General features: G+C 42.4%; 1 protein-coding gene across 5 annotated transcripts in view; it reads right to left on the bottom strand.

The window, feature by feature from the left end:
* The window catches only part of rptor (regulatory associated protein of MTOR, complex 1), a 185568-nt gene that overhangs the window by 38730 nt on the left and 124411 nt on the right, over nt 1–22427 (bottom strand). For all 5 annotated transcript variants that reach the window (XM_005919197.3, XM_005919196.3, XM_042219565.1 and 2 more), the window contains exons 13-21: nt 20762–20845; nt 19721–19831; nt 19144–19218; nt 18012–18077; nt 15029–15220; nt 10437–10577; nt 9767–9887; nt 8988–9128; nt 6303–6458 (exon numbers count right to left, since the gene is read on the bottom strand). In XM_005919197.3, the coding sequence (XP_005919259.1) occupies nt 6303–6458; nt 8988–9128; nt 9767–9887; nt 10437–10577; nt 15029–15220; nt 18012–18077; nt 19144–19218; nt 19721–19831; nt 20762–20845 (1087 nt within the window). The remainder of the gene's footprint in view (nt 1–6302; nt 6459–8987; nt 9129–9766; nt 9888–10436; nt 10578–15028; nt 15221–18011; nt 18078–19143; nt 19219–19720; nt 19832–20761; nt 20846–22427) is intronic.

The following is a 22427-nucleotide window of genomic DNA, read 5'->3' as shown; positions in this document are numbered from 1 at the left end:
TTTTCCTTACTTAGCCCTCTTCCTGCTGCAGCCCCTTTTCCACTCTAGCTCCATCTAAAAGTCCTTCGGTCCGTCAGCTTCAATCTGCCGTCTTCCTCAGTGTCAGGCACCGGGACATTTGGCAGTCCCCAGCTGTTGCAGTTTCTCATTTTGAATTGATTATTCCTTCCTTCTTCTCAGATCTCTCCGACTATGAAGGCAGCCGTGCAAATTTGACCTCTAAGGATGACCGCTGTCACGCTCTACCCTGCCCAAATCTCCACTTTTCTAAAAATCCAGGAGTTATAAACCCTGAGAGGTAACGAGAACGACTGAAGTCTGGACCCACTAACTGAGACTCCCTGCCAGAAAGTGCTTCAAACAAGGGAGACAAAAAGGGCAACCGCTCCCCCCAAAAATGGAGGAAGACAGAAGGCAGCAACTAGGGGATGGATGCAATATGAAAGATGTGGTGTCGGCGCAGCGAAACCAAACAGAGTGCAGAAGGAGGGAAAAAGAGAACAGAGACGGATCATACATTTCAGAAGCCTCTGTGCTCTGACATATGACAGAGAGTGATCAAAAAGGCAAGATATAAAGAGAGAAGACAAAGTAAGAAAAAAAAGCATCCTGAACAAGGAGGGAGAGATGAAGTGACGGAGAGAGCAAGAGTGACTGCGGGAGGAAGAGAGCGAGGGAGTTAAAGAGGTGATTAGACTGCAGCCTGAGGGCCAGGATATGATTAGCGACAGCTAGCCAGCGTGCTAGCTGCTGCAGTAAACAGACACTTGATAAATGTGAAATAGGGTTCCTCTCCCATTTAACTGCTGCGCACAAATTACCAGTGCACCATCCCTACACAGTCCACATGAAAGAATGTGACGGTGAATATCATTCACTGGCTGAGCGCTGCAGCACAGCCGTGTCCTGACGTGACACTCGTGTCGTCCGAAGTCTTGTGCAGAGAGAAACGGATGTACAGTAGTAAAGATGTTAACCGCTGGCTAAATGAACCACTGCATCATTTTTTTATAGCCTCCACCAATTCTTGCAGATGACATAAATTACTTTTAACACTGCATATCATTTTTTGGGAGATTTAAACGGCTAAAACATAAAAAGTACATCAGAATGTCTGAAAGCAGTGAAGGACCTCGTGTGTGTAAAATATATTTTTAATATATTTCAAAGCGAGAGGTAAGCAGTGTAAGCAGCCCCAAATCATACCTGCGGTGCTCTTTAAATGTGAGACTGCCTCAAACACACTGACAAAAGTGAATTTAAGCTTCTGATGTAACAAATTTGAAAGTCGGCCCAGGCAGACTAAAAGTCTGCATTAGTCATGGCCTACCTTAGATGCACAGCTTCACAGCTTTAGTCTGGAATGAAAATATCAGTGCGGTTCACAGACTGTGAACCTTACTGACTTTTGTATATTAGCTTTTTTAGCACCATCACAAAGATAAAACGGTTGATGTTGTCTTTGTCAGCTGCTAGATGGATGGACGTGGTGCAGCTATTAAGGGTCGTTAGAGGGCGAATGGCTGTAACGGCTGAAATAAATACTGCATCCAAAAGGAAGTAACCTTTGTGGACAGAACTTAACCACGGAAAGGGCTTTGTCCACCTTCGTGGTTACAAGATCAGTTTTTTGCAGATGATGTGGGCTGCTGCCCTCTAGGTGACCTTTCACCATGAGGTTTGGATGAAAGCTGAGCAATTCTAAATTTGAAACCTGCTTTGAATTGGGGATTAAATGTTGCATATGGTGGAGTTAAAGCACCTCAGGGCGCAGTTCAGAGTGGAGGAGGTGGTTGACAAGTGGACTGCTGTACCAGTCTGTTGTGTTGCAGCTTATCAATCTAAGCTCACCCTGTAAACAAGAGGCAGACACGACAATCCTCAACAGTGCGTCTGGGTTTGTGTTTAGAGGTGAGGTTAAATGCTAAGTCAGACAAGGGGAGCTCAGAGCAGAGCTGCAGATTTTATGCATGGACAGGATGGCTCCAGGGTGAGGTGTCTTAGAAACGTCCACCTGAGAGAAGACCTCTGAACAGACCCGTGTGGCCTGCCTGGGAGTGCCTCAGTACTCCTGGAGAAGGGAGGGAGGCGGTAGCAAGGACCATACAGCTCTGCTTCAACTGTGACCCACACTAAGAGAAGCAGTACTGCATGTATGACTGCATGTATAGATGCCACAAGCTGCAAATGTGCAATATGCATCTAGTTTCAGTACTGTATCGTGTTTTATAAAGATATTTTACATAAGCCGTGTGTCGACGTTTTCTTCAGATTACTCATCAACAATATTCAGCACTAAATCGAGGAACGATAAATCAGGCAGACACCTAAAAACCTTACATCCCAAAACAGTGTCGTCCAAGCACAACATCAAAGACTTTTTTATGTTACTGAAAACAAAAGATTAAAAACAATCTCTGAACCTCGGCTGAAGCCATATTAGATGTTTATGCCTTACAAATGAACCTCCCAGCTTGGGGGTAATTATAATAACAAATAGTAAGTCCATCAATCAGTGCTCTGACCCTGGCCCACAGCACACTTTTATTACCCTGTTGGTTTTGTGCAGGCAGACTCCTGCAGCTGCTGCATTCAGCATTGAAATCTGTTCCAAAATGCTGGCCTATAATACACGTACCCTCTCAACATTTCTTTGTTTGCAGATAGGTGAGATAAATCGGTGAATGCATGCTGCTGTTTACCACAAAGTGAGAAACAAGTTAATGCTTTTTGTTTCCAGTTGAGATGAAAAAGCAAGCCCCAAGGGTCTTATGAAAGCAACTTCAAACCAAACAAAGGATGGAAAAGAATAAGTTAAGAACAAATAAATCAGAACGGCAATTGAAGTCTCAAATGAGTTAGATAACTGAATCTAAGTGACAAAAGAAATGCAAGAGGCAAAAGCAAATCTAATTCTACACAAATCTGCACTCAGGTAAGCATTTTAGCCCTTTCTTCGTGTCCCAGAAACATCCATTCATCTTCTCTGCCCACTGTGAGAGAAGGCGTTTATACTGGCTCGCTGAGGGGAGTGTTTGGACTCTGCTCAGCTGTGCTGGGGGAACCGTTTAGTGGGTGAGACCCCAATATGTTTATTTATTTAATAACCCATTTACATGGACGGGAAGCTCACGCCAGCAGTGCACGTTGAAAAAAGTTTCAATGGGCATCAAATTTTAGATTTGTCAGACTAAAGGGTAAAGAGAGCGAACACTGCCAACGTGTTTTTAATGATTTTCTTCATCAAACATTAATTTCCAAGCTTTGGTTTCCTATTGTGTCTGTGCTATTAAAAACAAAAAAACATGAAAAAACTCTGAAAATCCCACCAGAACAGCTGGAAGGCCCTGATGAATTTGACTTCAGGTTTCTGGATTAGCCGAGAAATCCCTGAAGTTTCTTTTAGAGAGGAGAAAAAAGCCAGAACAATGTGTGTCTTACAGAATAACTCAAATGTGCGTTTGAGTAGGTCTCTGTGCACATTTACACAGTTAAAATAGAGAAGACACTGGTTTGCTTTCTCCTCAGAGGACCGATATGAAAATAACTAAATCAAAGCCAGCTTTTATTACAATACCTCAAACTACTTTCACGGCAACTTGAATGTATTCTTCAGAGCTCAATTTTACATTTTTGCTGTGCTAAAAGCATTAACTGAGATGTGATGGGGCAGCTGGGAGATTAAGAAAGGTTTCCAAGTTAAAATTTAACATTAAAAAAGGAAAAAAGAGGGAGAGGGAATCCTGAGTTTCACTTTCCTCTTTTTTGTGGGGGTGGAAGTGAGTTAATAGTTGTTCTGCTCACACACAAACTGCCTGTCAGGGCGCATGGCACAGCCCGCCAATCACCTGCGAGCAGCAGTAAGTGAACAGGGGCGACTTCGGTGTGTATCAGGAAAAGCACTTTAATGTCCCAGCCCCCCGCTCCCTTCTATGGTGTCCTTTACACATCTGCAAACCTTTACACTTGCTCTATTCTTGGATTTGGAGCTTTTCCGTCTGTGGCCTTGTTTCAGGGTTACTCTACTGAGGCCTCGCACTCTTCCTCTTCCCTTCACCTTCTTCAGGTCATTTATTTCCTTCTATTTTTCTCTCACGCACAGCCCCCTGAGGATTGCTGCTCACGTGATGGAAAATATTGCAACACTGTCCCTGCTGCTGACTGCATCATCCAGCAGGGTTACAGCTACATTAGTCATGCTAATGAACGTCTCCAGATGCAGCCGACACACCGTTAGCAAAGCTTATATACAATGAAATAATAAATAAAACAATGATTTTCTACATGCCCTTTGTCTCCGGTTCTGTTCATAATTTTTATGGACAGGATTTCTAGGCGCAGCCAGGTGGCGGAGGGCTTTCGCTTTGGTGGCCTCAGAATCTCATCTCTGATTTTTGCGGATGATGTGTTTCTGCTGGCTTCATCGGGTGAGGGCCTCCAGCTCGCACTGGAACGGTTCGCAGCCGAGTGTGAAGCAGCGGGAATGAGGATCAGCACCTCCAAATCTGAGGCCATGGTTCTCAGCCACAAAAGGGTGGAGTGCCCACTCCGGGTCGGGGATGAGTTCCTGCCCCAAGTGGAGGAGTTCAAGTATCTCGGGGTCTTGTTCGCGAGTGATGGGAGAAGGGAGCCGGAGATCGACAGACGGATTGGTGCTGCGGCTGCAGTGATGCGGACGCTGCACCGGTCCGTCGTGGTGAAGAGGGAGCTGAGTGTAAAAGCGAAGCTCTCAATTTACCAGTCGATCTACGTCCCTACCCTCACCTATGGCCACGAGCTGTGGGTAGTGACCGAAAGAACGAGATCTCGGATACAAGCGGCAGAAATGAGCTTCCTCCGAAGGGTGGCTGGCCTCTCCCTTAGAGATAGGGTGAGAAGTTCGGCCATCCGGGAGGGGCTCAGAGTAGAGCAGCTGCTGCTCCACATCGAAAGGAGCCAGCTGAGGTGGTTCGGGCATCTGACAAGGATGCCCCCTGGGCGCCTCCTGGGTGAGGTGTTCTGGGCATGTCCCACCGGGAGGAGGCCCCGGGGCAGACCCAGGAAACGCTGGAGTGATTATATCTCTCGGCTGGCCTGGGAACGCCTTGGTGTTCCCCCGGATAAGCTGGAGGAGGTGGCTGGGGAGAGGGAGGTCTGGGCCTCTTTGCTTAGGCTGCTGCCCCCGCGACCCGGCCTCGGATAAAGCGGATGAAGATGGATGGATGATTTTCCAAACAAGATGCTCATTTTCAAAACCAACAGCCCATCTCAAAGAAGACTACTGGCTTAAAAGTAAACTAATTTGCTTTGAGACATCATAATAGAGCTCTATAAACTTAAAACAACCTATCTGAATGTTAAATGATTGTGAAATTGATATAGGTTAGCATGCTACTGTTGCATGTCGTTCCTCCACCTGCATCTACTGACTATTTCTTTGCTAGCAATAGAACAGATTGCGTATTAAGCGAGCTGACACCACACCGTCAGCTTACATGTTATTAGCTATTAGTTGCTTTGCCTGTGAATATAGCTGTTAGTGGTCTGTGCTCTTATCAAGATATTAAATAAATCTGGGTTTAGAATAGTGCATAGCTGCTGTTATATAATGTTTGTTTACATTGTGCATGCTGCTTCTCAAATCATCTGTGGTTTTGTAAATGCAAGTGTTGCTAAAGACGGTTATTGTGGCAGATGTGGTTTTGACTTCGATAGTAAATGACAGTATGCGTGTGTGTCTAGCCTATATTTTTTGCATGTTTTATACCAAAATCTTTAAAAAACCAAAAATAAACAAACCTACATTTCATAGTTTGAAAAACGCTTTTTGCTCTCTTCAAAAAAAATAAAAAAATTCTCTTCGAGACACAGGACTTTTCGCAGCGGTGTTTCCTGGTTGAAGAATCACTGCTACTGAGCTGAACAGTTTCCTTTTACATCATATGACTGGGCTGCAGCAGGACAGTCCCCTGATAGAGAAAGAGCGAGCTCTGGGTCTTACTGGTGCCCGAGTCAGTGGCTTGAATTGATATGGCTTGGGACCACCATGGTCCTCCACCACATTAATGTCTGCTTCAAGGGATCCTGGAGGGGAAAAGTCATCAACTTCAAAAGAGCCCCCGGGGTCAGAGCTGCCCGGTGCGTCTGTGTCGCTCTCCATTCTTCTCTGGCCTGAGGATCAGTGAGTAACACCTGCCTCACACATCTCACGTCCTCAGTGCCTCCTCAGGGTCGTTCTCTACCCTTGCACACTTTAAGTATTTTTCAACATTTACTTGTAGGAAACCACAGACAGAACTCGGGTAGTACTGGACATTGGTTACCTATGAGGGAGTTCAGAGAAGAATACGAGGACACCCGTCGCATTTTGTCGATGGTTTCAAAAGAGAGGATGTACTCGTCGTTGTCAGGACTCCCCAGGGTGCTGCTGGCACTGCTGCTGGTGCTCAAGTTACCAGGAGAGAAGGCTGCTGGTCCACCTGGATAGAGGACAGCAATAAGTTATGAGCATTACAAACGTAATCAGTTGAAAAGGAAGCTGATTAGCTGCTGTAAATGTGCCATTATGTACACTGAAAAAAAGAAAACAAAACTGAACAGTCTAATCAACAGCCAATCAAGTGTGAAATGTGTAAACTTGGAGGCCAACGACAGAAGTCATAACTTCATTTCAGACGTCAGATCCACTTGTTTCCTGCTGTAACTGCCATAAACACCGCTCATTACTCTGACTCACAACTCCAACTCCCATGCATCGGCCAAACAAACTGCAGGCTGAAATGTGGAAATGGAGATTGGTGGAGAATGGAAATACGTTCTGCTTGGTGCTTATTGATGATAAACACCCCTGTGCATTGGAATAAGCACTGAGAATGTGAATTAGAAATGGTGTGAGCAGTAGGTTAGGCACTTCACCAAGTGCCAGTGATTTAGCACCACTCAGGGCTTAGTCATTGCTCAGCCTGGCAGTGGTAGACAGAGGGAGGGCAGTTAGCTTTGGCTGTCTGAATCACTGAACACAAACAGGAGGTCACAAGCTCAGTAAGGACAGTGAGTGGTGCTTGAAAAGCCCTGGACCCTCGTGTTAGATTTACGTGGCTACGGCTTAAATTGTTCCATGAATATTTTGATTAGCATTAGGTTTTTTATTGTTTTTACTCACACTTTAACTTCCCTTTTTTTAAAGAATCCTTTTTTAAATATGAATAAAAAGAAAAGTTCACAAAAGGTTTTCTGAAGCGGACAAAGCTTTTCCTTGAAGTTGCGGCTGTTTGAGAAGCAGAAAATAAGCGTGACGGGTTGAAAAACTCAATTTCAGTCCGTACAGCTTTTCCTCTGTTTTGTGGTTGTCACACTCACCACCAGGAAGGACAGAAATGGACAACGCAAGGACCAACTTACCAAATTACCCTGAATCACACCAGCGGCAGACCAAAAAAAACAAACAAACACAAAGCAAACCCAAAAACAAACAAAAAAGTTAAAAATTTGAGTCCTAAAAATGATTTTTGTACTGGGGATTAGTAAAGATACAATACCTGCCAAACAAGTAACATGAAGAAAACTCTGAGCTGGCCAAATGTCAGCAAACCCTTCTTGTTAACAGGGAGGATTCACACGTACTCGAGTCGTGCTTTGATGCTGAGGTGATCTGCTCACAAGCAAATCAAACTGCATTCATTTAAATGCTCCAGATTTGCCAAAAAATATATCAAGTAAAACATATGACAATATTCAGAGTGAGCTGGTTGCTTGTGCAGCTTGTCATTCAACATCAAAAGAGACGTGAATAATCACCCTGTTAAAAACAAAGGCAGCTGGTCTGGCTCATGCTGACTGATAACTGAAGCTCTGTTAGTTTGTTTTGTCAATGATTGGCTGCAAAGATCCCCTCCCCGGTCACCCAGCGTCATACAGTGCAGTATGCCTTTGGCTTTAAGTTCAGCACCATGGACAGCTCCACATTTCCACTGGTGATTAGGCCGCTCAGGATTCAGATGCTCTGAACCCTCGATTTCCTTAACACGGTTATCTCAGTCATCTATTTATTGTCGCTGGCTCTGAGGGAAGGTGGCCTTAAAGACAGACGATGACCTGAGGAGCAGCACCAATCCCGCCCAATATAAGATAAATAAGGATTACTCTGAACTCCGAATCATGCAAAGCTGCTCAGGCAGAGTAGCATATAAAATGTGGAATTGAATAAGAGCCTAAAGGAGGTAAGAGGATATAGAAAAAATACTTTTACTTTAAAGTAAAAATTAAAAGAAAATGGAGAGGCGAAGCTGAAGACTAAGATGAAAATTATAACATTTATAGGTGAAAAACTCTCAATAATCATCGGCCAGTGCAAAGGTGAAGCAGCAACAATTAAAAAATTTCATTTAGCTGGATTTGACAAGTTTAGTCTCTCTTGGTAGCTTTGATGCAGTTTGACTCACTAGGTTGGCGTGCCCTCCACAGCAGAGTGTTAGCATGAAGAAGTGTTTTTGGATAGGGATTTCTCTGGGAAAGGGCCAAGGTCCACCTCTGAATAGCAAACATACACTTACACAACAAAATACTGCAGGCGTACTAAATATTCTCTGGGTGTTACGCTTATGCCTAACATGACACACGAGTGTCGAGTTAAGCATCGTGACAAAGATGATGTGAAAATGTTTTTTTTTTTTTACACGTGAGAGCCGGGTTCGAATCAACAAGCTGAAGAACTCTGCCTGTTTGGAAACCTGGTCACGACCTCTCTGGTGGTTGTGAAACCTCTTATTAATGCACACTGAGTCACACTCAGGAATAACAAAATGCAGAAGTTAGCCTGAAGAATAACATCCAGAATCCGCAGCTGATGTAGAATGTGATATTTCTCTTTCCTTGAAATAGTTCAATTTAATAAGCTCTATAAGTCTATGTCTTAATGCAACCCTCCTAAAAATCATTCTTAAACTCGACTTTATCTATTTCACACACATTAATTTGCCAGCACTCTGCTCCCTGTCACTCGGTCTTACCCTCTTCATTGAGGTTGAGGTTTTGCAGACTTTTGTTCAGGTTGCGGGCAGTGGTAGCAGTTCGGATGTTGGTGTAGGAGTTGACTGATCGTAAGCGAGGGATGGCCGGGCTGTCCCTCACTGGAGTCAGGTTACCGGGCTCTGAGCGTGAAATGCAGAAGCACATTAATCAGATCACAGATGATCCCAAACAGCTCAAAATGATTAGGTTTCCCAGTCTGACCCAACTCAATCATTGTGGGAACTTCATAACCTAAAATAACAACTTAAAAAACTGTTTAAGTGGTTTCGCGTTTCTGACTAAGAACCTTTGAGAATTTTGACTCAAGTCCAAATCTAATTTCTCAGTAAACAGCTGTACACATGTTTGCCATGTACGCGACAACAGTTCTGCCTTAAGATAAGAAAAAAAAATAGTGATTTGCCATTTCACCTTCTCTTCGTCCTAAATCGAGCCATAAGAAAATGGAAACAATTCAAATTGACTCTACATAAACTCACTCATCCCAGTCGACCCAATCTCCCTGCACACACCTGCATACAGGAGAGGTATGACTTCAGCTTTCAATCCTCTGACCGCTGCTAAATTTGATCTCTTACCACTGATACATAAATATCCTGTAAATTAAGCCCGATCTGTATCACAGGAAACATCAAGGGTCACTCAGATAATAACACAATGAAAATCTCAAACTAGGTTTTGGCCTACGCATGTACAAATCCCACATGCTTAAAATCTGACACAGTGACTCTGATTAAAGGAACTGCTGATCACATACCCGCGGTGTTGGCCGGTGACGGCACGGAGTAGTTCTTCTCTTCCTCAATAAACTGGAGGGCAACAGTACAGAAGTTGCTCTCATATTGGACGACGAGGTGACTGAGTGCTACCACCAGCTCCTGCCAAATGCATATGCAAAAAAGACAGCATCAACCATGATGATCATTCCGTTTGTTTTAGGTGTACGGTAACAAAGGAGCTAAGTCCTCTAATTCAGATGTTTTTATAGGTTTGTTTTTGGATCTTTTACCTGCCACAAAAAGCAAACTGATCGCTACAATCTTCTCTTGCTGTCTTTTCTCAAGACACATTTGTTAGCAACTCTTAAACAGACTTTTTGGATTTTTGTCTTGCATGGTTATCTTGAAATATGAAATGTTGTTTAAAAAAATGAAAATTTCTAGTTTCACAAGTAACAAAGAGCAGCCAAGTGCAGGAACTTATCAATACCCAGCAGGCCACACACAGGCCGTGGATTATTTCATGGAAGTAAATCATCTCAAATGCACCAGTATACCAGTGATCTTAGTGGAAGTGTAGTTTAGCCATTCTAGGCCTAGTTTTATGTCCTTCTGCTGTTTTTGCACATTTTTTTAAATTCCCAATTTCTACATTTATCAGTTTGCAACTATATTTTATGCAAGTGTCTGTCTGCGTGCTGTAGCGACCTTTCGGACCACAGGGCTGCCATCGTTGATGAGCTGGGCCAGCATCATGGCCACGTTGTGGTCGATGGTGGTGGAGTGGTCCGTCCTCTCAGCAGAGTTCCCGACAAACGTCCCCAAAGCAAAGACAGCTGCACACCTCACCTGCAACAGCACAACCCACACAACACCTTAAGCTTTCTCTCCTCCTCGTTCAGTAATGATGTTAAAAGTTAAAAGCTGGCTTCGCTGTGGTTTAGTCTCCGCAGTAAACGCTGCAGCTCTAGCTTTCTACTTATTTTTACCTGACAGTGATTTTGGGGTTCGGCCGTTTACCCCGAAAACCAAATATTCCCTCAGCAAACTGATACAAAAATATTTTAATGTCTTGTGGAACCAGTGGGGAAGAGTTTTAGAGGTAATTATAGTTCAATATTCTCTCACTGCACCAGTATGAAATTCAGAGATGCTGGATGCTTCGCTGACCTGTATCACTAACTCATTACTTTTTCTACGCTGCCTCATTGGATTTTTAATCTAAACCTGCTTTGCCCAAAAAGAATTTCCCATCAGGGATCGGATTCACAAACCAAACCTTATTACCACACAAGAATGAATATTTGGTTAGCTTATTTTCCTGTTCTGGCGACAAAAAACACCCAAACCCCAAAAAACACTTTTTTGGAGGCGATTAGATTTCAGGACACAGCTGCAGTGATGCTAAAATAAACAGATGTTACTTTGTTGCAGTTTGCTCCAATTAAAGAGGTTCAGCTCAAACAGTTCAGACGAACATTTCATAATTCACTTCAGCAAGAGCTGATTAAAACCAGAAAATCCAAGGTAATCTTTAAGACAATAGTTACAGGAAAATGCAACATGTCATATACACTCACTAGACAATTTGCCTTCAGGACCGTCTTAGCACAGATTCAATGAGGTTATGAAAACATTTCTCAGGGATTTTGTCCACAACGACTTGATAGCATCACATGGCTAAAAAATACACAATGAGAATCTCCCGCTCCACCACATGCCAAAGTTATGTTACCGGATCAAGATCAAGTGAATGTAGAGGACATATGAGTGCAGTGAACTCATTGTTATGGTGAGTCAATCTCAGCAGCTCAGCAGTGTCTGAAACACTAAGGTCAGCCCGTCCGATACCAGCAATCATGCCACATTCAAAGTTACTTAAATCACATTTCTTTCACATTCTGACGCTGACTTCAAACTTCAGCAGGTCGTCTTCACTGTGCCTAATGCCTAAATCCATTTAGTTTCCGCCAAGTGACTGGCTGATTAAATATTTGGGTTAACAAGCGTTTCAAATGGTGTACTTAACAAAGTGAAAGGTGAGTATAGGTTATATAAGAGTTGTTGGATGTTGTCAGAAACGGAACATAAAAGGTCCCGACAACAATAAAAAGCAGTCTCGTCTCACAACACAAAGGAAAATAGTCACAAATTTGAATGTCGTGCATTTCAACTGGAAATATATTTTCTGTCTGCAGCACAACTTTAGTTTAGACAAAGCAGGAAAGAAAAAAAAAAATTGTATTTTCCCCCAAACCACAATCTTATTCCAAACGAACACGGCTGTTTGAAATTCCAGACCCTACCTTTAATAAATGGAAAACATTGGTTTTGTGTAAATAGACACGAATCAGTACACATAGAATAGAATAGAATAGAATAGAATAGAATAGGCAGGAATAAATGGTTATGTTGGACGGGAGAGACCTGACAATCAAGCTGGAAATTTTGTGTTTAAGAACATGAATCAACAGATTTGAATTCATGGCTATTTCACAACTGTCACGAGACTGTGTTGAACAAGGAGATATGAGACATCATCCATTCATAAAAAAATTAATAAATTAAATACAATTAAAACATGTGCTACTAAAGGGGTGCTTTCCTTTTAAAATGGTCTTAGATTAACTTGATAAACATTATTCTGAATGGAGGAGCAGGCGTAGGAGGAATGTTTTTCCTCAGCTCGAGTGAGCTCTGATTGAGGATTTTGTCTGTATATCTGTGTGTTTGTGGGTTGCAGAGCCATGTACGATTTTAGATGTCATCTCAGTTCTGTCCCCTCAGACTTTTGCTTAAACGTAATTAAACTCTTTGCACAGTCACTCACCTCTGTGCATCTTCACCTACTTCCAGAAGCCTCTGTGCATACACGGGCACGTGTTCCCATCTCTTCAGAGTTTAAAAAAAAATTGACTTTAATTCCTGAATTCATTTCCCCAGCTACAACCCAAAAATAAAAGTAGAATATTTTGTTGAATAATTTTATTTCACAGGGTCTTGTCCTCAAAAGAGAACTGCCTGCTTACGATGTGGCTGTGCAACGTGAGCAAAGCAACTATCAAAACACAAATAATGTTTGAATTTAACACAAGGAGAGCTTTAAAACGCAGTAACCTATCTGTGAATGCACAATTTCGCCACAGTTTGATCAGAATCAGTCAGTTGGAGCTTTCAGTGGGCTTGAACAAACCAACAGAACATGTGTGGGTCACAGATGCTGTCTGCAGACCTCAGTTTCAAGCCCACAGCCAAAGCAGCTGTCTGCGCTGGGAAGGACACCGTTACTGAGCCAGGAACAGATGTTCCCCGTGTGGCTTGTGTGAACAGGGGGCACCGAGTGTCTTGGTGAACTTCAGGGCAAACTCAGACTCACTGTCCCTCTGGTCCACTCATGACCCAGTCAGACAGAAGCCAGCGTGGGCTGGTGTTAAAGATTGAGCGAGTGCACTGAGCAGGGCAGTCCCGCAGAAAACAAACATGCTTAAAACCTTTTCTAACAAACACACTGCATCCCTGAAGTTTTCTCAACTCCACCTGGAGGTGTGCAAAAACGCAAATGTCTGATTCAGTTTTTAAGCTGCTAGCTTCCTAGAACAAAGTCAAAAATAATAATGGTCCGGAGAATTCACAGCATGTGACTGGACCCACATCTGATGTGGACAAAGACACCATCGCTCATTTGTGACTCAGGAGGCACTGAAAATAAAGACATTTGGCCCAGTGTTTAGTAACATTTGTTACCACGCATCAGTCCAAACTGTGCAGAGCCAAATAAATACATTCATGGTCTGTTTGTGATTTTTCTATAATTTCATGTTTATTTTTATGACTTCTAAGAAGAGACAGATTTAAAAACACCGGCACAGTAAAACAACTGAACAGTTAAAATTACAGACTGTGGAATATCAATAAAAATGTCTTATTATAAATTTAAGACATTTGTCATCTTGGACATCGGAATATTTTTGGGAAGCTTCATGATTGTCAGATGTCAGAGAAAAATGTCTTTAAATGAAAGGAAGGGAAATCTTTTCATTTCCTGTCCACATTGTTTTCTTTCTTTATTATTTCTTACAAAAACTTTGTTTTTGAGTTTTGTAATGGGAAGTCTGAAAAGTCTTTTCTTTTTTCCCTGACTGACCACTGATATTACATTTCAAAAGTAAAAAGCCTCAAACTCTTAAAATATTCTCTTTATTTAGCTGCACTCTAGACTATAGTTTTAGTTGAGATGCCTTTTTCTTATACAACTCTTCTAAGACTCGTCCAAATGAAAAACTCAACCAGTCACCAGTCAGTTTTTGGAAATCGAATTTCCCAGAGGAACCCACCCGAGGGATTAATAAAGTTCTATCTTATCTTATCTTAGAAGTCAAAATATTCTGATGCATGCAGAGACCGATCTGCGTATTCTGCCACCTCGTGGTTTCGATGTTCTTGCAGTGGCAGATTGAGTATCTACAGGTGCTGCTGTGACAGCAGAGGGTCTTGTTGGACTCCAGATGTTAGCCAGTGGTCACCAGCTAATGTTTGTCATACAGATTTTGTGTTTAACTGTCACCCAGAAACAGATCTACTGGAATGTCTTGTTTTTTTTCATCAGCACATTAAAAAACGACAACAACAAACGAGGCTTCTTGGGCTGAATCGTGTAATACGTATTTGCACACTGACCTTTTTAGTCACTAATTCAAGTGAAATATTCTACTGACAGCAAAAATCCCCCCAACACAAAAAACTAAATGTGAGTGAGAGCTCCTTGAGGCAGTTTGGAGGAAACACAGTTAAACAAACAGCAGCTGGTCAATCATCCTAACTGACACGAGGTTTCACTGGCTGCAGGCCATCAGTTAAACCCTGTCCAGGTCACACTGGTCCGAGCAACTAACAATATGCTTCACAATAAAGTCAGTTAATTGAGTTAATTGATCCACTCGGCACAGCCTCTGAAGAAAGGAAGACTCTTCATGTGTTGGAAAGAAGTTAAGAAATTGCTATTACTACTAACTTTCAGCACTTCCCTTGAATCCTGTGTAGGTCTCTAGCCTGCAACAACAGGTCGACAGGACTTTTACTGAAACTAGAATCAGGGCAGAAGTTTCAAGGTAACATTTCTTAGAACATGAAAATCTGTCTAAAAATCTGGTTTAATTTAAGTTGAAGAACTAAATCTGAAGGTTATGCATATTTTGGAAATTAAGCTGTGCTGCTCTTCCTTTTTCCTCAAACGAACGTCTTAATCATCTCTAAAGACTTTCTTGTATTAGACACACCGCGTGCAACACTTGACGTCTCACCTCTGGAATGGGATCTGAAAGCAGAGTGTAGAGCTTCTCGTGGGCGCTGTCGCGAACCCCACACCAACGCGCCGGGTCAAAGTTCTGCCAGATGCGTCCCAGGCAAATAGCCACCCACTGGCGGAGCAAGGGATGGGGGTCTGACAGCTGCTCCAGGCAGTTTGCTATCAGGTTGCCCTGCAGACAGGCCTCCTGGAGGGGAGAGAAGGAGAATGAGCGATGAGTGCATGAGATGCACAGATGTGAAGCTTTTGGTTATAAAAGCGGGCGCACCTGCAGATGAGATTTGAGAAAGACTGACAGAACCGTGGGAGCTGAAACAACATCACTGAATTACTCTCATTTGGATCCGTCGTGAGACGCTGGACTGTGGTAGTTAACAATAACCTTCCCGTTAAATCTAATAAAATACAATATCTGCAGTCATCTCGAGCAGCGCACAGGTGTGAAGCTGGGAGCAGACTTGTAGCTCATTAGCCAGTTAATAACCACTAACCTGTAACCTCACACTGTGTGATGGACAAAAAGATGATGAGCTCTGTGGCAGCATGACTTTTTGCTTTCAACCCATTTGGGCTTTAAAAAAAATCATCTGTGAACAAAAGGTAATTGGTTACCAAGTTTTCAGATGGTCCAAAGCACGAGAGGGAAGCTGGCGGCTTTATTTAAAATCATCATAAAGTTTCTTTTGATGGATTTTTTTGTCAGAGCACTAACAAGTGTTCTCTCTCTCGTTTCCGCTGCTGTCGCGTTTCTTCTTTTCACAGACTTTTTCAAATGCTGAACTACCATTAATAACACGACAGACTCCCTGTCGTTTCTCACACACAAACGGTCACTATCTGCTAGCCTGTCTGTGTGTAGTTCAAATGTTCAACAGTACAAGATAAAACTACCCAACCTACAGTGCACGTTCAAACCCTTCATCTCCACAAATGATTCATTGTCATAATACCCAGGACTCTGACGGCGTACTAGACTTTATTCTAAAGCACACGTGGAACATGGAAACGTGTGCGTCACTGTTTTTCACAGTTCAGTTTTAGCGACACTGTTTCTAAGCGTACTTTCTTCTCAACCTTGAAGCCTCGTGACTCTTTGCATCACAGTGCACGGCCTTTTTATCACGTATGATTCATTCCTACCACATCGATGACTCTTATATGTAAAAGTGGGACAATGCTCCTTAGCACTCTCAAACAAGCAGGATTATACGGTGGTACTAATTCATTAACTACCCCACTGGATCTGATCAGTGTTACAATGTCCGGCAGTAGTAAGAACAGGAATTAAATATTTTGCTGCCTACAAATGGAATTAATTACAAAAGCCTGTGAAGTTACATTGGAAAGTTTTAAAAAGTAGATTTATGAGTAGATTTATTCACATGTATAATATAGTGTTGTATAATGTATATGTGGTACTGTTGGACAGGTCTTTCTTTAAAAAGACATCCAGCACTCAGAAAGGATTTAATACTAATATTGCCACTATTATTATTATTAGTAGTAGTAGTAGTATTACATTACATGATTTTTAGATTAATTGAAGATTCTAAATTGCCATTAGCTCCAGGTGTTAGTGATTGTGGTCGCCCATCTCTCACTGTTAGTCATGTGATGGACTGGTTCCCCATCCAGGATGCCCCACCCCTGCTGAGACCTGCAGGATCCAGCCTCACTGCAACCCTGAAACGGTGAGTGGTCACAGTAGAGTAAAAAGAGGACAGCAATCTTTTGGATCTAGGAAAAAAGTTAGTTTCGCTTGAATTTTTGGTCTGCATACTTTTTTGCTGAATAACTGCAAGTAGCTGCATTGACCAACCAGCTGCCTGCATATGATGCGTTTAGGGGAGTTCTGTAAATTACAAAGAAATTACAAAGAAGCCAAATACACCAAATATAACTTCAAAGTACAGTCTGACTCTCTGTGCAGTTTAAAAGACCTGTGTGATTATGCAAAGCTCTAGTAAATGTGTCACTTCTCAAGTTTTCTTAAAAATTCAACCTCTTACACACACGAACCGCAATAAACGAGAGGGGGAGAGAATCTTCTTTCGTCTCCAACAAATTGAGGCATCATAACAGCGCATCATTTGTCAGCAGCTACACAGCGTAACCCTCCCCACCCCTAATGTTTCTCATCGTTCTCTCGGCTCTGATGGATCCTCCCAGCTGAACCCAGAGAGCTGGAATATTAAGACACCATGGCTCGGTGACATGTTCGCAACAGCGAAACTGCAGTAATGAGCGCTGTTGTTGAAAGGAAGAGGAATAAATAATGGAGATGTGGAGCAGGCAGAGAGTCTCAGTGTAATGCTGAGGATCATCTATTATTTACACAGACCTGTGAGAGAGGTAGGCGTGCTAAGGACACAGGGATACCGGAGAAGAATGGCTGTTTCTGAGCTTGAGAGCACATACAGCTTTTATGATTTGTCACATTTATATACTGTAATGTCGAGACAGGGAGGAGTAGAGGAGAAACGAATGAGTCAAATAACATTCACAACTAGACAGAAAAATAACCACAGAGACCAGGAGCAGGAGCGAAACGGAGTGATGGTGGAATATTTCTTTGTGGAATAGAGTGTCAAGAAGTGCGTGCGTGTCGACTCCATGAAATGACGAGCTACATCCCTACATCGCACCCCTGGACGTTTGATTAGCGTCAGACACAAAAGGCTTCTGGGATTGAACACCGGACGCCAGCAGCAGGCCGAAGTGACACCTGCGGTGATAAAGTGTCACCGCAGAGGTGGCTGTGGGACGGAAACGGAGATTGCAGAGGTGACTGTGGGTGACAAAACTGTCACATAACCAATATCTCCCAGAAATACACAATAGACGAGAGAGTGATCTTTCAAAGTGACGGCTGGCCCCGAAAGAAGGCGCCGTTCTGTTGAGGGAAGTGAATGAATATGTTCGCCTATTTGGATTTCTAGCAAGCAAACAGACAGCGACGTGTTCAGACATCCTCCTACCTGCCCTGTGGTATAGTTGTTCACTATAACAGCTAAAATGAAGACAGCCATGGTCCGATGCTCAGCCTGAAACAGGGAAAAGGACAGAATTAAGTTTTTACGTCACTTCCACTCTACGTTTCTCGTTTATCTTAAACTAATTTGTTGTGAAGCAGTAAGATAAAGTGGACCTATTATACTTTAATATGCGAGTGGAAAATCTTCATATTAAACAGGGACAAAATTTTAGACAGCAAGGTGAGCAAAATATTCAGGATTCAGACTGCTCAGACTTTTGTGCACCTGGTCGACATTAACTTTCATGGTTTCCTTTTAGAGGCCAGAGATACAGCTCCAACTTCACTGACATTCTCCGCTTGACCGCTTCAATTTATAGGGCTTGACCAGGGTCAAGTTCAATATCAGGTTTCAAGTTAAAGAAGGATAAGAGTCATCACGTGTTCCTCTCATGCCACTACACAGAGGACTGAGTTGACTAAAGATGAAGTTTGGAGATGAGGAACAAACATTTGTCATTAAGAGCTAACTGATTAGCAGTTAGCAAATTATTTTGCCATCAAACATGGATCACGTGACTCTTTCCGGGTCACTTTGCTCTGTGTTTTTGCATATCGATAACAAAACAGTAACATTTTAGATAACTTATAGAAAAAAACACAATGAAAACGTGTCTGATCGTTAGCGCGTCAGAACAGTTTCCTAATTTTATAATTGAACTCAGTAAATAAATGTCAATTTCTATAATAACGCAATGTCATGAAAACTCTGAAAAAAGGGAAATGGCGAGAAGTCACAATAAAAAGATGAAACTAATATTATATTGATGGAATTTTCGCTTGTGTTAATAACTTATTCCTAAAGACAACAGGCATATTTTTAGTGTTACTACAGACTATTATTGTTTCTTAAGAGGTGGATCCTTCATTTAGGCAGAACATTTACTAGAGAGACTGAAGAGTTTAAACACTGTTTTCAGAACAAGAACATTAAAGGAGTGAAGTACAGCAGCTGGTTGAGAAGTTACATGAAAGGAGTAACACCAGATAAAAAATAGCAGAAGTCCACTTCAAGACTCCCAGCTGGAATATTTAAACAGGATTTTGCTTTCTTGATGACGATGGCGGATACTCACAGGCATGTAATTGTCAGCCAACACTGACAGGAAGTACTTGTGCCCATTGTCTTTCACCAGGTCAGCTTGACATGACTGTGGAAACAGAAAGAAGGAGAAGATGGTGGAGACTTCACAGCAGATATATTATGGGGTATGTTTGTTTCTTTCAAGCAGAGCCTCAAAACTTTGCATGAATACTGATTATAAATGTTATTATTGCAGGAGCGTACGGCCCCGAGCAGGGACTAAAATATGAAACATGGCAGAACTGAGATGTAAATCCTAGATTACTCCTAATTATTTCATCAGCGCCAGAAAGCTCTTCCGATGCCACAAGCTGCTTCTGTACTTCAGGGTTTATCATGTTTTTCGTCTGTAACATGAAACAAAGTGACGAGCAGTGAAGCTCGAGATCAAAGTCTGCGTCTGATTCAAACATCTTCAAAAAGTGTCGGAGGAGTTAAATCAGATAAATTATTGTAGGAAACAAGGAAAAAGTTAATTCAAGCAAATGAACCTTTTTCAGTCTATGAAAATAAATATAATAATAATGAATAAACTGGACTTTGAAGTGTGCGAGTGTGATTTTACGTACGCTGTCCACAGCGAGGATTTTAGCCCAGATGAAAACCAGCAGCGGCCGCAGCTCTCTGGCTGAGCTCTGAAGCAGCTTTAACACGTAGGGGAAGATCCCCACGGACAAGGCCTGAAACACAGAACAGGCAAACACGGAGTGCTGGTGTTTATAAAGCTGTATTGATGTTACCGTTATGGGTCAAGCTTTGCTGTTGAACCTGACCGTCCAAGTGTGAAGGCCGAGACGCACCTGTGGTTTACAAAAGTCAAGGCGAACACCAGAATGAAAAGTAGCCGAGCACAAGCTGGGAGCCCGAAAGACTTGCTGAAAATACAACCTGGCTTTGGACTTACTTCACCTTCCAGCTAAAAGAACGAGAGATCCTCTTTTCGAGGAGCGTGCTAACAATTTGGCTGTTATACAATATCCAATTAAATAAACTATCCAACAGCAAAAACACCATACTTTGGGATTTTAATCTTAAACTTATATTGATCTGAATTACAAATGCTAAATTCTAAAAAGATTTTCACTGGAGGTTTTAGAGATGCAGCAGCGTCCTGTTCATAATAAGATAATAATCTGGTGGCAGCACCTGACTTTAATCCACTAAAAACACTAATATCTTATTTAAAATATAAATAAATTAACAAAAAAGAAGACAAACTGCTAGCAGCATGCTAACTAGTACAGCCAGGTCCACTGCCCATTTCAAAATGCAAGAAATCTAAACAATAACCTAATATTCAGCTGTCATAGTGTTTTTAAAACCTAAAAAAATTGCATAACAGATATTTTGCACATCCTGACACAAGTCTTAGATTCTTCATTTTTTTCTGTCTTGGATACGTTTACAAAAGTGAATATTGTCGAGCTTTGGAAACCTCTAAATCAGTGAAAACAAACTCAGTTTCATATTTCCTTTTAATAAAGAGATAATGATGTAAGCTATGAGAGGCATGTGTTTAAAGGACACGTGGCGCTCCCTGCCTCCAGTGCTGAGCACAGGATGGGGGGTTGTGATTGTTATTTTTTTAAACATTCATAGCAAAAACGCACCAGACTGACGGCCCAGGGTCCCAAATCCAGAAACCGTCCGAGCAGGTCCAGAGCACGCAGCCGGTGCACCTGACTCAGGAGGACCTGAAAGAGAGCAGAGGTCAAAGGTCGATGCTGCCGCCTCTGAACTGAGAGGAAGTCTAAGATTAAAGTAGCAGGAGGAGGAAGAACAAGAGCAGAAATGTCGTAGAGGTGCAGTAAAACAGGTGGCTCTCCCACCAGTACTGCTAACACACTGGCACCAGATTTCATGAGTGGGCGGCAGGGTGCGTCCTCTTGGCTGCCATGTTATTTGAGATCTTGCTGCGATACTGGTACGGGTAAATACCTGATTGGGCTTTTTTTTCCTGCAGAGAAATTTTGGCAGCCACTTAAGCCCCAAAGGAAAATCCCCTCCCCCTTTTGAATGATGTAATTGGCATTCTTTTGTTGTTAATTGGGGTTTCATTTGAATTGTTTTTTGTTTTGTTTTTTTACCAAAGAGACAAAAATAACAGGAACATGCACAGATTTCTGTCCAATGAACTCATTGCCGCTGTTGTATGCTGCGATCATGCTTACTGCCGCGTGCAGTCAGCCCCACAGGCCGATTCTGAGCCAAGAAAAACCCAAAGCAGCAGAGATGCCAAACGGGATCACGATGTAACGGTTTTGGCCAAGTAGAAGTATTTTAAGGATGCAAATGTTAAGCGCTCAAATTGTATGCGTGTATGTTTGGTTGGACTAACATTATGTGCAGTGTGCCACAAAGCCTGTGTGAAGGCTGGACACTGGTCCATCCCCATGTGACCACCCTGCAGTGTGTGTGGGAACAAGCATATGGAGGAACCCAGGAATACACACCCACACACACACATACATTAAGACATTTCCAGGGAATCATAATGTATTAATGACTTCCTCCGTGCCTTCGACCCGCAGGGTGTGACCACAGAAACAGATCAGGGAAAGACCGGACCAGGGATGCCTTCAACTCTGAGGAAGTGTGTGGGAACAAGGAAGTGTGTGACGCAGGCGCGTGCTCTGCAGGAAGGAAAAAAGCCACCTGGCAAAAATACTAAAGAAATCCTCCTGATCTCGGTTTAAAGGAAAAAAAAAATCTCATTCCTCATCCAGTCCCCACCCCTTTCCCAATTCTCTATATATTTTTAGATGCATAGTCAGTGTAAAAATGGTCATAGCATGGTGACATCACCCACTAATTAGTGAAGTCTCATAATGAAGCCAGGAACTGAGCAATTTCCTCACCGCCATCTCTTTGGACACCCAGGAGTCGCCCCTGCCAGCAGCTTTAAGGCACTCAGAAGCTACAGCCATCTTTAACATTGTTTACAATTAGGCCATGCTTTTGAGGCGCTAACTTTGGAACAGCCTTCCTTAATGCACCAGTTTGGCCAAATCATTAGTACTTTTTATAGGTCTATGGATGGAAGTTTGTTATTGATTATTGCAATTAATTTACCGATCTAGTATTTAGATTTGATATCTGTCCAATTAGGACTTGAAGAGCTGGATCGGGTTACAATGGAACAATTCAGTTTAGCTTGCTTCGTCAGGACTCCAGTTGCTAAGAGGATAGCTAACATAGTATGCAGGAAGCTAATAGCAAGGGTTCAACAGTTAGGAGGTACTTTCCACCTGAAATACTTTATAAGTTTTTCCTTTA

Source organism: Haplochromis burtoni, unplaced genomic scaffold (genome assembly GCF_018398535.1).
Source record: "Haplochromis burtoni strain Fernald_Lab_line unplaced genomic scaffold, NCSU_Asbu1 Contig_35, whole genome shotgun sequence".
In the NCBI taxonomy this organism is placed as follows: domain Eukaryota; kingdom Metazoa; phylum Chordata; class Actinopteri; order Cichliformes; family Cichlidae; genus Haplochromis; species Haplochromis burtoni.
Note: the sequence above shows the minus strand (reverse complement) of the source record. Positions and strands in the feature narration are given on the sequence as shown.